Source organism: Bos taurus, chromosome 11, assembly GCF_002263795.3.
Source record: "Bos taurus isolate L1 Dominette 01449 registration number 42190680 breed Hereford chromosome 11, ARS-UCD2.0, whole genome shotgun sequence".
In the NCBI taxonomy this organism is placed as follows: domain Eukaryota; kingdom Metazoa; phylum Chordata; class Mammalia; order Artiodactyla; family Bovidae; genus Bos; species Bos taurus.
In genome coordinates this window covers 94,794,518-94,807,452 of record NC_037338.1, presented here as the reverse complement: position 1 = coordinate 94,807,452, position 12,935 = coordinate 94,794,518, and the positions used below count along the sequence as shown (strand labels likewise).

Below are 12,935 nucleotides of genomic sequence, written 5' to 3'. Positions count from 1 at the left end.
AAGTAAATGCTGTGTAAAGTGGCAGCAGTCATTTGCTCTATAATAATCAATATGCAGTTGCCAGAGCTGATTGAAGCATATTAACATAAGTGATAATACTGTCAGAGAAGTGAAAAGTTAAGTTGCTTATCAGTATATTTTGATAAGCTACTTAAATTTTACAGTAGCATGTGCTGGCTTCAGACAGACATTAATGACAGAGAGCTGTGCACTTTATCTATCCTCTCTGTTCCCTCTCACTTCATTTATTACCCTCAGCAGTACAGCTGGTAATCTGTCCAGGGCGCTGATTTCCTTCTGCCTGGTGGGATGGAGTCAGTCCTCCACTCTATTGGTAATGGACACTATGAGCGCAGCAGGGCAGATGTGAGCATGACGGCAAGCAGTTGATAGGATACTCTTCCCACATGACTGTTTGATGTCATTTTGGAAAAGTTTTCTATGGAGAACAAAGCTATTGATGTTATAAGTGAAAAAACTTCTTGGGAGTAGGAATATGTTTCAGCAATAATTCTGTAGCACTAATACGCCTCTGTTGTTTTTGTTTGTTATCAACACTGAGCACTGAGGGTCTGCCAGGCTCCGTGCTTGGCCCTGGGAAGACAGAGTAAGAAGGATGTGATTCCTTCCTTATTGTCATGTTTAATCTGTTGGGAAGGCATGTGACAGGGCAGTACAGAAAAAGGGGAATTAGGGCTTGAGAGTCGGGGCAGGGCAGTGGTGGGGAACTATTAGGAGAATGAGCAGAAGTCAGCTAGAGAAGATCATGAAGGTCAGAGGGAGAATAGTGCCAAGTGTATGCAGCGCAGACTCGGGCAGTCTTGAGAACGCCTAGACGTTCCTCAGAGTATGACTGCAGTGAGAGGAATGTGTATATGGGGTGCAAAGTGAGGGCGACTGGAAGGACGGTCAAGGACCTGACAGAAGAGCCTCGAATGCTGTCCTGAGCAGTCCTGCAGTGATGGGGCACCGCTGCAGGAATGTAATCCAGTGGGCCATTTACACTCACATCTTAGAGCACTCTGTGAGCCACACAGAGGATGGACTAAGGTCAGGACCAGGCTCTCATCAGAATTAAGGGACATGATGCTCAGGACCTGCTGGAGGACAGTGGGGGCAGAGAGTCAGAGCTCTTGCTGCAATAAGCACAGAGAAGGCTGTATTATAATAGAAAGTTTGATGAATGGTTTCAAGCTCTTGGGGCCTTTGGGACACTTGCACACAGCAACGGTGAAAGTGCCGTGTATGTGTGTCTATGCGAGTGTCTGTGTGGCCATGTGTGTCCAATCATGAGAAACTTGAATAGAAGCTTTCCTGGAAGGGGTGGGTGTGGTGGGAGGAGCCTGGGGGCCTCTTCAGAGATGGTTCCTGATTGCAGAGTCTGCTTTGAATTTCTTCTTTATGAACCTGTTCTAGCTCTGAGGCATGGGAATAATTTATAATGGACATTCAATCCTCTGCCTTACACAGGCAATTTTTTTTAAATCTCAGAAATAATTAGCATTTTACCAGTCTGCATTTCTAGCACAGCCTACAACAGGAAAGCCCTTCAGGATATAAAGAGAAACTGAAATGTACTGTCTTGAATTAGCTCCTGATTAAAGTTTTTGACCTGTATACTAATAGTTCGTGTGTTTCCTCTTCTTCCCTCAGCTATCTCCCCTGGTTCGAAGTATTTTATAAGCTACTTAACATCTTGGCAGATTACACGACAAAAGGACAGGTATTTACCTTCTATTTTACTCTGTTTAATAAGTAAACTTTAACTTTTATAATTATAAAAATAATAGTGCTGTGTATTTCACTAAAATGTTTACTGAAAAAGTAACACATTCCCATTATAGAAAGTTTGGGAAATTCAGAAAGCAGTAAGAAGGAAACGAAAGTCACTCCTAATATGTCTCCCTACCTTCCCCCCAACCTCAAATAAATATCGCTAGCATTTTGGGATGTTTTCTTCCTTTACTTTTTGAATTACATACATAATAAATAGGCCCTTAGCATTCAGAGTTAATATTCACCATCTTATATTCCCAAACAGCTCTGAAAGTTCATGATATGTATTAAATAATAATTTTGCTGAGGCACAAATTTGAATTGTTAGGGTTTGTCAATAAAACACTTAACTGGCAAGTGACTAACCCAGTGTCCCAGTCCCATTTCAGTAGGGCTTTCTTGTGCTTTTACAGTAATTTTTTTAAGGGTCTGAAAAACACTTTAAAAGTTCAGCTGTACCTCACTGTACTTTGGGAAGAAGTGACACGCTGAAGTATCTTCCGTGGGTGTCAAGAGGCAACTGGAACTGTATTTAGACTTTTGAGACCCACAATTTTAGGTACCATAGTAATGGAAGTGTTTATTCCATAATAATAAAAACATTGTAAATCTTTACCATGGTTGCATATCATGTATCATGTACCTTGGTTTACTGAGACATTTCTCTGTTATTAGGAATTTTCATTATTTGGGATTTTTTTCCATTATTGTATAGCCATTAACATCTTTGAACATAAAACATTTTCTTCATTTTGGAGTGTTTCCTTAAAAGGAGAATCTCAGATGGGCCATTTGAAGGTTAGTAGACATAAATATTTTAAAACATTTGCCAAGCTTCTTTCCAGAAGAATTGTACTCCTGTATTTTGCCAGTAAAGGGTAAAAGACACCCTTTACTGGCAAAGTACAGGGATATCTGGATTACCACAGTCACATCATTAGCTTTTGATGACTTCATTGTGTCCTTGACAAGTGAACAGTTCTCATTGTTTTAATTTCATTTCTTTGATTATTAGTTAGTTGAATATTTGTCTATAAAACTAACTTATTATAGTTTCATTTCTTGTAAATGGTCTAAGATTTTTAATTAAAGAGATGCATTCTTATTAAATGTTAGAGAGTTTCCCCCATCATATTGTCTACAGAACATTAGTTCTAAAAAATGCTCCATTCAAAAAGAGTACCATAGGTGAGTAATACTGGGGTCAGGGAAAGGGAAAGCTGTGCCTCATTTTTGTCTCCTTAAAATTCCTGTAACATAGACTCTGAAAAGTCCTACAGTGGAGAAATCTATGTTACCTAGAAATTCACAACAGCCCCATACCTTTTAATTCCATGACAAATATTGACAGCATTCTGAGATACCAATGTTTCCTGGAACACATTTTGGGAAATGCTATTTTTGAAGAAAAGGTAGAAATTGTGTCAATAATGGATAAATCTTTAAGTTAGATTTACTCATTGGCAAGTGTATTCCAGAGGCCACAGTAAACGGAAGAAATAACTAATAGAAATGGCTCCCCAGATCACTACACTCATTCCGAAAGGATGCTTTAGGTATCAGGGAATTCTGTCATAAAAGAAGTGGTTTACGCTTTGATGAATGAGTTGTAGCCACCTTGGATCTGCTCATTGATTTCCGATTCATGGTTCACTTTTGTCAAACATTTGGTTTTTCGTTTAAAAGTGAAAGACGTCTTTAGTAAATAGAATTGTATAACATGTAGGCTGTTAACAGTCTTACAATTGGAACTTAACTCACATTTTTTCCCCACCATATATAAGCTCCAGTCATTTAAAAAAAGACTTACTAGACTTTTAAAAACATGTCTTGGGGTACAGGAAATATTAGGTGGGTAACAAACTATGCACAGGGCAGATAGGATTATTACTCTGTAAAACTGGTGTACCAATCCTCTGGGCCTTTGCCCCAGTTAAGGACCCTGCCTCTTGGAATGTTGGAAACTGAGTTCAGTGATCTGTTCTAGTGGAGTCTGTTTCCCTTATACGAAAGACTCTTGTTTATTGAATTTCTTCTGGTCAAAGAAATTATGACACAGAAGATAGGTAGTCTGCTTGCAACTGGCTTGATTATTTGCAAGATGTGGGTTATCAGATTAGACCAGGTAGAAAGAGATTTAATTAAAAACAAAACAAAACAAACTCTTCCCCAAGTCCAGAAGTCATTGAGAAAGTTGTACAGGGTAGGTGAGCTTCAATTAAGGGCATGGGGAGTGACCGTGATGGCTCAGCATGGAGGACAGAGTCTAAGCTACATCATGAGGGTGTCTCTTTGAGTCACTGATGCACAGTGATTATCAGGCCCTGAATAAAGCAATGATGACATCTCTGCAGAAGGGATGGCAGAGGGTGAGGAGGGCGTCTGATCCAGAGAGAAAGTGAGCAGTCTGTTTGAGGGTGTTGGAGGCTAAGCAATGACGCATTTATGTGGGACAGTGGTGACAGTGGTGACAGTGGAGAAGGCAATGGCACCCCACTCCAGTACCCTTGCCTGGAGAATCCCATGGACAGAGGAGCCTGGTAGGCTGCAGTCTATGGGGTCGCTAAGAGTCGGACTCGACTGAACGACTTCACTTTCACTTTTCACTTTCATGCATTGGAGAAGGAAATGGCAACCCACTCCAGTGTTCTTGCCTGGAGAATCCCAGGGACGGGGGAGCCTGGTGGGCTGCCATCTATGGGGTCGCACAGAGTTGGACATGACTGAAGTGACTTAGCAACAGCATCAGCAGTGGTGACAGTGTCTTGGCTTTATTTGGGCACCAGATGTCAGAACTTCAGTGGGATCTACAGGAGGCACGTGGAAAGAGGACAGCAGCAATGGCTGAGCACTAGGGTGATGAACCCTGGGGTAAGGAGGGCATTTTTGTTGGTGGGAGATCCAGGGGAGGGGGGCAGATATTGGTGGCCTAGCACTGGATGTCAGTATTTGAGCAGAGTAAGGACATCTAGATGGAGAGGATTGCTTACATACAAGCAAGTCGATATATTAAGGAAATAAAGGCAACATTTTTCACTTTGGCTAGAATATAGTTAAAATATGTAAAGAGAAGAAACTAGGATTATTCCTGTGTTGGATTGAAATGAGTCGTTGGTGTGAACCCCATGGCTTTCAGTATATGTGACAGATATACAGAAAATGGAGATGTAACTGTGTACTGTGGGTTGTGCGTGTGAGAGAGATGTCCCCTGGCCCTATCCACTGGAAGGGCCTGGGGTCCACAGTACACAAGTAGCAGTGAGCACCCTGTTTTCCACTGTACACAAGTAGCAGTGAGCACACCCAAGTATCCACTGTACACAAGTAGCAGGGAGCACATACCCGGGTACCCAAATCTTGGTTCCTAAATCCATTTTCTGGTCAAAGCTATGGTTTCTCCAATAGTTATGTATGGATGTGAGAGCTGCACCATAAAGAAAACTGAACATTGAAGAATTGATGCTTTTGAACTATGGTGTTGGAGAAGACTCTTGAGAGTCCCTTGGACTGCAAGGAGATCCAACCAGTCCATCCTTAAGGTCCTGAATATTCATTGGAAGGACTGATGCTGAAGCTCCAATACTTTGGCCACCTGACGTGAAGAACTGACTCATTGGAAAAGACCCTGATGCTGGAAAACAGTCCATGGGGTCGCAAAGATTCAGACACAACTGAGCAACTGAACTGAAATCCATTTTCTACTGAAAGGAGCAGGGACTCCTTGAAGAAATGTCTAATTCTTTTTATACTAGTGAAAAGATGAGTCTGGAATATCTTTTTGTGCCAAAAGTGAGGAGGTGCTCAAAACATTTTGGGGTGGAGGGGTCAAGATGGCAGAATAGGAGGATGTGGAATTCACCTATCCTCACAAATACATCAAGAATATATCTGCAAATGGAACTGTTCTCTGTTCTCACAGAGCACCTACTGAACACTAGCAGAACTCTCTGGACACCTAAAAGCACAAGAAAAATCCCCACACAACCAGATAGGATGAAAGAAAGAAAAGAGGAAATAAATAGGAAGGGAACAGCACCCCTGGCAGGGAGCTGAAGGATGAGGAGGGATTCCTACACTCAGAGAAACCCCTTCACTCTGCGGAAGTCAGCTGGGACAAAGAAGGAACTTCAGAGGATCGGAGGGGAACCAGCAACCAGTCTGTGAGAGGTAGACCAGAATAAGATTTGTGCAGCCTGCATACCCCAGCCTGAGTTGTGTGTCTGCTGGTGTGGAGGGAGGCTGGGTGCTGAAAAGTGGGATTTGGAGAGCAGACCTAGGGAAGGGACAGCTGTTAGCTTAGATACCAAGACTTAGCTCCACTCAACTTTTTGCAGACTCCAGTGCTGGGAGCCTCAGGCCAAACAACCATCGAGATAGGAACACAATCCCACCCATTAACAAACAGGCTGCTTAAAGTCATAGTAAGCTCACAGACACCCCAAAACACCCCCCCCCCCAATGTAACCCTTCCCATCAGAGTGACAGGACTCAGTCCTGCCCACTGGAGCACAGGCACTGGTCCCTCCCACCAGGAAGCCTACACAAGCTCCTGGACCAACCTGATCCACTGGAGGACAGAAACCAGAAGCAAGAGAAACTGTGACCCTACAGCCATCAGAAAGGAGATTGCAAGTATAGTAAGTTAGACAAGTTGAGAAGATGGAAAAAATATTGCAGATGAAGGAGCTAGGTAAAAACCAAGAGGACCAAGTAAATGAAGGGAGGAAATAGACAATCTACCTGGAAAAGAATTCAGAGTATTATAATAAAGATGATCCAAGATCTCAGAAATAGAATAGAGATATAGATCAAGAAGATAACAAGGACCTAAAAGAACACGGATAAAGAATAATCATGGTTGAACAACGCAATAACTGAAATGAAAAATACACTGGAAGAAATCAATAGCAGACTAACTGAGCAGAAGAATGGATAAATGAGCTGAAAGATGGAATGGTGGAAATACTGCTGCAGAGCAGAATGAAGAAAAAAGAATGAAAAGAAATGAGGACAGTCTCAGAGTCCTCTGTGACAACATTAACTGCAACAGCAGTTGATTTATAGGGATTCCAGAAGAAGAGAAAGGGTCTGAGAAAATATTTGAAAATTAGAGTCAAAAACTTCCCTAACATGGGAAAGGACATAGTCACTCAAGTCCAGGAAGTGCAGAGAGTCTTATACAGGATAAATCCATGGAGAAACATGCTAGCAAAAATTAAATACAATGAAAATATATTAAAAGCAGAAAATAACATACAAGGTGATTCCCCATAAGATTTTTTAGCAGAAACTATGCAGGGCAGAAGGGAGTGGAAGGCCATATTTAAAATGATGAAAGGAAAAATCTACTACCAAGATTTCCCTGGTAGCTCAGCTGGTAAAGAATATACCTGCAATGCAGGAGACCCTGGTTTGATTCCTGGGTTGAAAGATCCTCTGGAGAAGGAATAGGCTACCCACTCCAGCATTCTTAGGCTTCTCCGGTGGCTCAGTCAGTAAAGAATCCACCTGCAGTGCGGCCTGGGTTCAATCCCTGAGATGGGAAGACCCTCTGGAGGAGGGCATAGCAACCCACTCCAGCATCCTTGCGTGGAGGATCCCCATGGACAAAGGAGCCTGGCAGATTGCAGTCCATGGAGTCGCAGAAAGTCAGACATGACTGAGTGACTAAACACAGCAAGATTACTCTACCCAGTAAGGATCTCATTCAGATTTGATGGAGAAATGAAAAACTGTATAGACAAGCAAAAGCTGAGAGAATTCAGCATACCAAACCAGCTTTACAATACGTGCTAAAGAAACTTCTTTAAGAGGGAAATAGAGAGAAAAAAACCCGACAAAACACAACCCAAAACAATTAAGAAAATGGCAGTAGGAACATATGTATAGATAATTACCTTAAATTTAAATGCTCCAGCCAAAAGACATAGTCTGGCTGAATGGATCAAAGGACATGAACTATATATATGCAGTCTACAAGAGACCTACTTCAGAACTAGGGACACATGGAGAGTGAAAGCAGGGGATGGAAAAAAGATACCATATGCAAATGGAAGTCAAAGCTGGAGTAGCAATACCCATATCAGACAAAATAGAATTTAAAGACTCTTACAAGAGACAAGGAAGGACATTACATAATGATCAAGGAATCAATCCAAAAAGAAGATATAACCATTTTAAATATTTGTGCACCCAACATAGGAAGACCTCAATACATAAGACAAACACTAACAGACGTAAAAGGGGAAATTGACTGTAACAATAACAGTGGTGGAGTTTAACACCTTACCTACAGCAATGGACAAATCATCCAGACAGAAAATTAATAAGAAAGCAGAAGCTTTTAATGATACATTAGGCCAGATAAACTTCACTGATATTTATAGACATTCCATCCAAAGCTGCAGAATATAGTTTCTTCTCAAGTGTGCACAGAACATTCTCCAGGATAGATAACATCTTAGGTCGCAAACTAAGCCTTGGAAAAAAAATTTTTTTTAATTTATTTTATTGTAAAGCCTCAGTAAATTTAAGAAAATTGAAATCGTATCAAGCATGACCACAACCCTGTGAGATTAGAAATCAGGTTTAGGGCTTCCCTTGCAGCTCAGCTGGTAAAGAACCGGCCTGCAATATGGGAGACCTGGGTTCGATCCCTGGGTTGGGAAGATCTCCTGGAGAAGGGAACGGCTACCCACTCCAGTATTCTGACCTGGAGAATTCCATGGACGTATAGTTCATGGGGTCGGAAAGCAGACACGACCGAGTGACTGTCACACTTGCATAGGAAAAAAAAGAGCTGTGAAAAAAAAAACACATGGAGCCTAAACAATATGCTACTAAATAACCAACGGATCACTGAAGAAATCAAAGAGGAAATTTTTTAAAAGACTTAGAAACAAATGGTAATGAAAACACCACCCAAAACCTATGGGATGCAGCAAAAGAGGGAAGTGTATAGCAGTACAGTTCCACCAAAACAAAAAAACAAGAAAAATCTTGAACAACCTAAGGTTACACTTAAAGCAGCTGGAGAAAGAACAACAAAAAGCCCTCAAAGTTAATAGAAGGAAAGAAATCATAAAGATCAGAGCAGAAATAAATGAAATGGAAAAGAAGAAAACGGTAGCAACAGTGAAACTAAACACTGTTTCTTTGAGAAGATAAATAAAATTAATAAACCTTTAGCCAGAATCATCAAGAATAAAAGGCAAAGGACTCAAATCAGTAAAACTAGATATGAAAAAGAAATTACAATTGAACTGTAGAAATACAAAGGATCGTAAGAGACTACTACAAGCAACTATATGCCAATAAAATGGACTACCTGGAAGAAAGGGACAAACCTTCCAAGACTAAATCAGGAAGAAATAGAAAATATGAGTAGTCTAATCATGAAATTGAAACGGATTAAAAATCTTCCAACAAACAGAAGTCCAGGACCTGATGGCTGATAGGTAAATCCTATCAAACATTTAGAGAAGAGCTAATAACTTCTCTAACTCTTCCAGAAAATTACAGAAGGAGGGACACTCCCAAGCTTACTCTACAAGGCCACCATCAATCACCCTGATACCAAAACCAGACAAAGATATCACAAAGAAAATTATAGGTCAATATCACCAAGAAACATAGATGCAAAAATCCTCCACAAAATATTAGCAAACCACCAATGCACCATGATCAAGTGGAATTTATCCCAGAGATGCAAGAATTCTTCAATACATGCAGATCAGTTAAGTGATACACCATAATAACAGACTGAAAATAAAAACCATATGACCATCTCAATAGATGCAGAAAAAACTTTTTACAAAATTCAACACACGTTTATGATAAAAACTCTCCAGAAAGAGGGCATAAAGGGAATGTACCTTAAAGGCCATATAAGACAAACCCACAGCAACCATCATTCTCATTGGGGAAAAGCTGAAAGCATTTCTTCTTAAGATCAGGAACAAGACAAGGATATCCACTCTCATCACTCTTACTAAAAACAGTTTTGGAAGTCCTACCATGGCAATCAGAGAAGAAAAAGTAGTCTTAAAAAGGAACCCAACTGGAAAAGAAGTAGTAAAACTGTCACTGTTTGCAGATGACATGGTACTATACGTAGAGAATCCTAAAGATGCCACCAGAAAACTACTAGAGCTAATCAATTAATTTGGTAAAGATGCAGGATACAAAATTAATACACAGAAATCTCTTGCATTCCTATACACTGACAAGATCAGAAAGAGAAATTAAGGTGACAACCCCATTTACCATTGCAACAAAAAGAATAAAATACCTAGGAATAAACCTACCTAAGGAGGCAAAAGACCATACTTAGAAAACTTAAGACACTGATGAAAGAAATCAAAGATGACACAAATGAAGAGATATACCATGTTCTTGGATTGGAAGACTCAATATTATGAAAAAGACTCTTCTACCCAAAGCAATCTATAGATTCAGTGCAATCCCTATCAAATGACCAGTGGCATTTTCCACAAAATAAGAACAACATTTTTTACAATTTGTATGGAAACAAAAGAGACTCCAAATAGCCAAAACAATCTTGAGAAAGGAAAATGGAGCTGGAGGAATCAGGCTCCCTGACTTCAGACCTTACTTCAAAGCTATAGTAATCAAGGCAGCATGATTCTGGAACAAAAGCAGAATTATAGATCAATGGAGCAGGATAGAAAGCTCAGAGGTAAACCCACACTCCTGTAGTCACCTAGTCTATGACATTGGGACAAGAATATACAGGGGGTAAAAGACAGTATTTCGAATAAGTGGTGCTGGGAAAACTGGACAGCTGCATGTTAAAGAATGTGTTAAAACACTGCCTAACACCATACGCAAAAATAAACTCAAAATGGATTAAAGACCTAAATATAATGCTGGACACTCAGAGGAAAACATAGGGCACTCTTAGGCACTCTTTGACATAAATCACAGCAAGATCTTTTTTTGACCCACCTCCTGCTGCTGCTAAGTCACTTCAGTCGTGTCTGACTCTGTGTGACCCCATAGATGGCAGCCCACCAGGCTCCCCCGTCCCTGGAATTCTCCAGGCAAGAACACTGGAGTGGGTTGCCATTTCCTTCTCCAATGCGTGAAAGTGAAGTCGCTCAGTCATGTCCGACTCTTCGCGACCCCATGGACTGCAGCCTACCAGGCTCCTCCATCCGTGGGATTTTCCAAGTAACCTCCTAGAATAATGTAAATGAAAATAAAAATAAACAAATGGGACCTAATTAAACTTAAAAGCTTTTGCACAGCAAAGTAAATCATAAACAAGATGAAAAGGCCACCCTTAGAATGGGGGGAAATGTTTGCAAATAAAGCAGCTGATAAGGGATTTATCTTCAAAATATACAGTTTATGCAGCTAAGTATTAAAAAACCAAACAACCCAATAGAAAAAAAATAGGCTGAAGACCTAAATAGACATTTCTCCAAAGAAGACATTAAGATGGCCAACAAACGCATGAAAAGATGCTCAGCATCACCAATTATTAGAGAAATGAATGCCAGTCAAATCAAATGAATGCCAATGAGGTATCACCTCATACTGGTCAGAATAACCATCTTCTGAAAATCTACAGGGATTTCCCTGATGGTCCAGTGGCTAAGACTCCTTGTTCCCAGTGCAGGGGACCTCGGTTTGATCCCTGGTCAGGGAACTAGATCCTGCTTGCTGCAACTAAGACCCAGTACAGCTGAATAAATGAATTTTTTTTTTAATCTATAAGCAATAGATGCTGGAGAGGTTGTGGAGAAAAGGAAATTCTCCTATACTGTTTTTGGGAACGTGAATTGGTATGGCCACCACGGAGAGCAGTATGTGCACAGTCGAGTTCAACTCTTTGCGGCCCCATGGACTGTGGCCCACCAGGTGCTTCTGGAATTTTCCAGGCAAGAATACTGGAGCGGGTTGCCATTTCCTGCTCCAGGGTATAGTCCTGACCCAGGGATTGAACCTACGCCTCTTGCAGCTTCTGCATTGGCAGGTAGATTCTTTACCACTAGTGCCACCTGGGAAACCCATGAGAACAGTATGGAGTTTCATTAAAATACTAAAAATAGAACTACCATATGACCCAGCAATTCCGTTCTTGGGCATATACCCAGAGGAAGCTATACTTGAAAAAGATACATGCATCCCAGTGTTCATTGCAGCACTATTTACAATAGCCAGGACATGGAAACAACCCAGATGTCCATCAGCAGAGGTATAGACGAAGATGTCATTCATGTATACAGTGGAATATTGCTCAGCCACAAAAAGGAGTGAAATTGTGTCATTTGCAGAGATGTGAATGGATCTAGAGACTTATTTCATACAAAGTGAAATAAGTCAGAAAGAAAAACAAATGTGTAATATTGCTTATATGTTAAATCTAGAAAATGGTACAGATGAACTTATTTGTAAAGCAGAAATAGAGACACAGTTGTAGAGAACAAACATGGATACCAATGCAGGGAAGGGAGGGTGAGATGAATTGGGTGATTGGGATTGATAAATATACACTACTATGCAAAAGGTAGATAACTAATGAGAACCTACTGTATAGCACAGGGAACTATCCTCAGTGCTCTGTGTGATGACCTAAACAGGAAGGAAAATAAAAAAATAGGGGATATATGTATACATATAACGGATTCATTTGCTAACTAACACAACACTGTAAAGCAACTATACTCCAATAAAAATTAATTTAAAAATACAAATAAAAAGCTTTGTATACTATTTTCCAGAAGTAAATAAATAAAGCTGAGCCAGAAGAATAATTGGTTAAAGACATAGAGTGAAATTGCAGTTCAAAATTTGCTAATCATGTGGGTCATAGAGATCTCACTGAATAAAGTTCTTTTTTTTTTTTTTTTCTTGCTTTGTGGAAATTATTTCTCTTCTCTACTCTGCAGTCCTGCTTCCTTATTTAATTGTTCATGATGTTAGAGTCACTACTTTGTTTCAAGCAGTAATAAAGCAAAAAATTATAAGAAATTAAAATCTAAAAAAATGATGTAAAAATGCCAGAAAGACACAAAAGTGAGTTTGAAGGAGCAAAGGATTTTCACTGGTCATATCTGGGACAATTTGAGCATCAGAACAAATAATGATACAAAAGGATTATAACCCCTTAAATAAAACAGAAGACCATGTGT

At 40.2% G+C, this 12,935-nt stretch overlaps 1 protein-coding gene across 7 annotated transcripts in view; it reads left to right on the top strand.

Moving 5' to 3' along the window:
* DENND1A (DENN domain containing 1A) overlaps positions 1-12,935 on the top strand; it is a 531,039-nt gene that overhangs the window by 251,305 nt on the left and 266,799 nt on the right. For all 7 annotated transcript variants that reach the window (XM_059891201.1, XM_015473579.3, XM_015473580.3 and 4 more), the window contains one exon: positions 1,654-1,723. In XM_059891201.1, the coding sequence (XP_059747184.1) occupies positions 1,654-1,723 (70 nt within the window). The remainder of the gene's footprint in view (positions 1-1,653; positions 1,724-12,935) is intronic.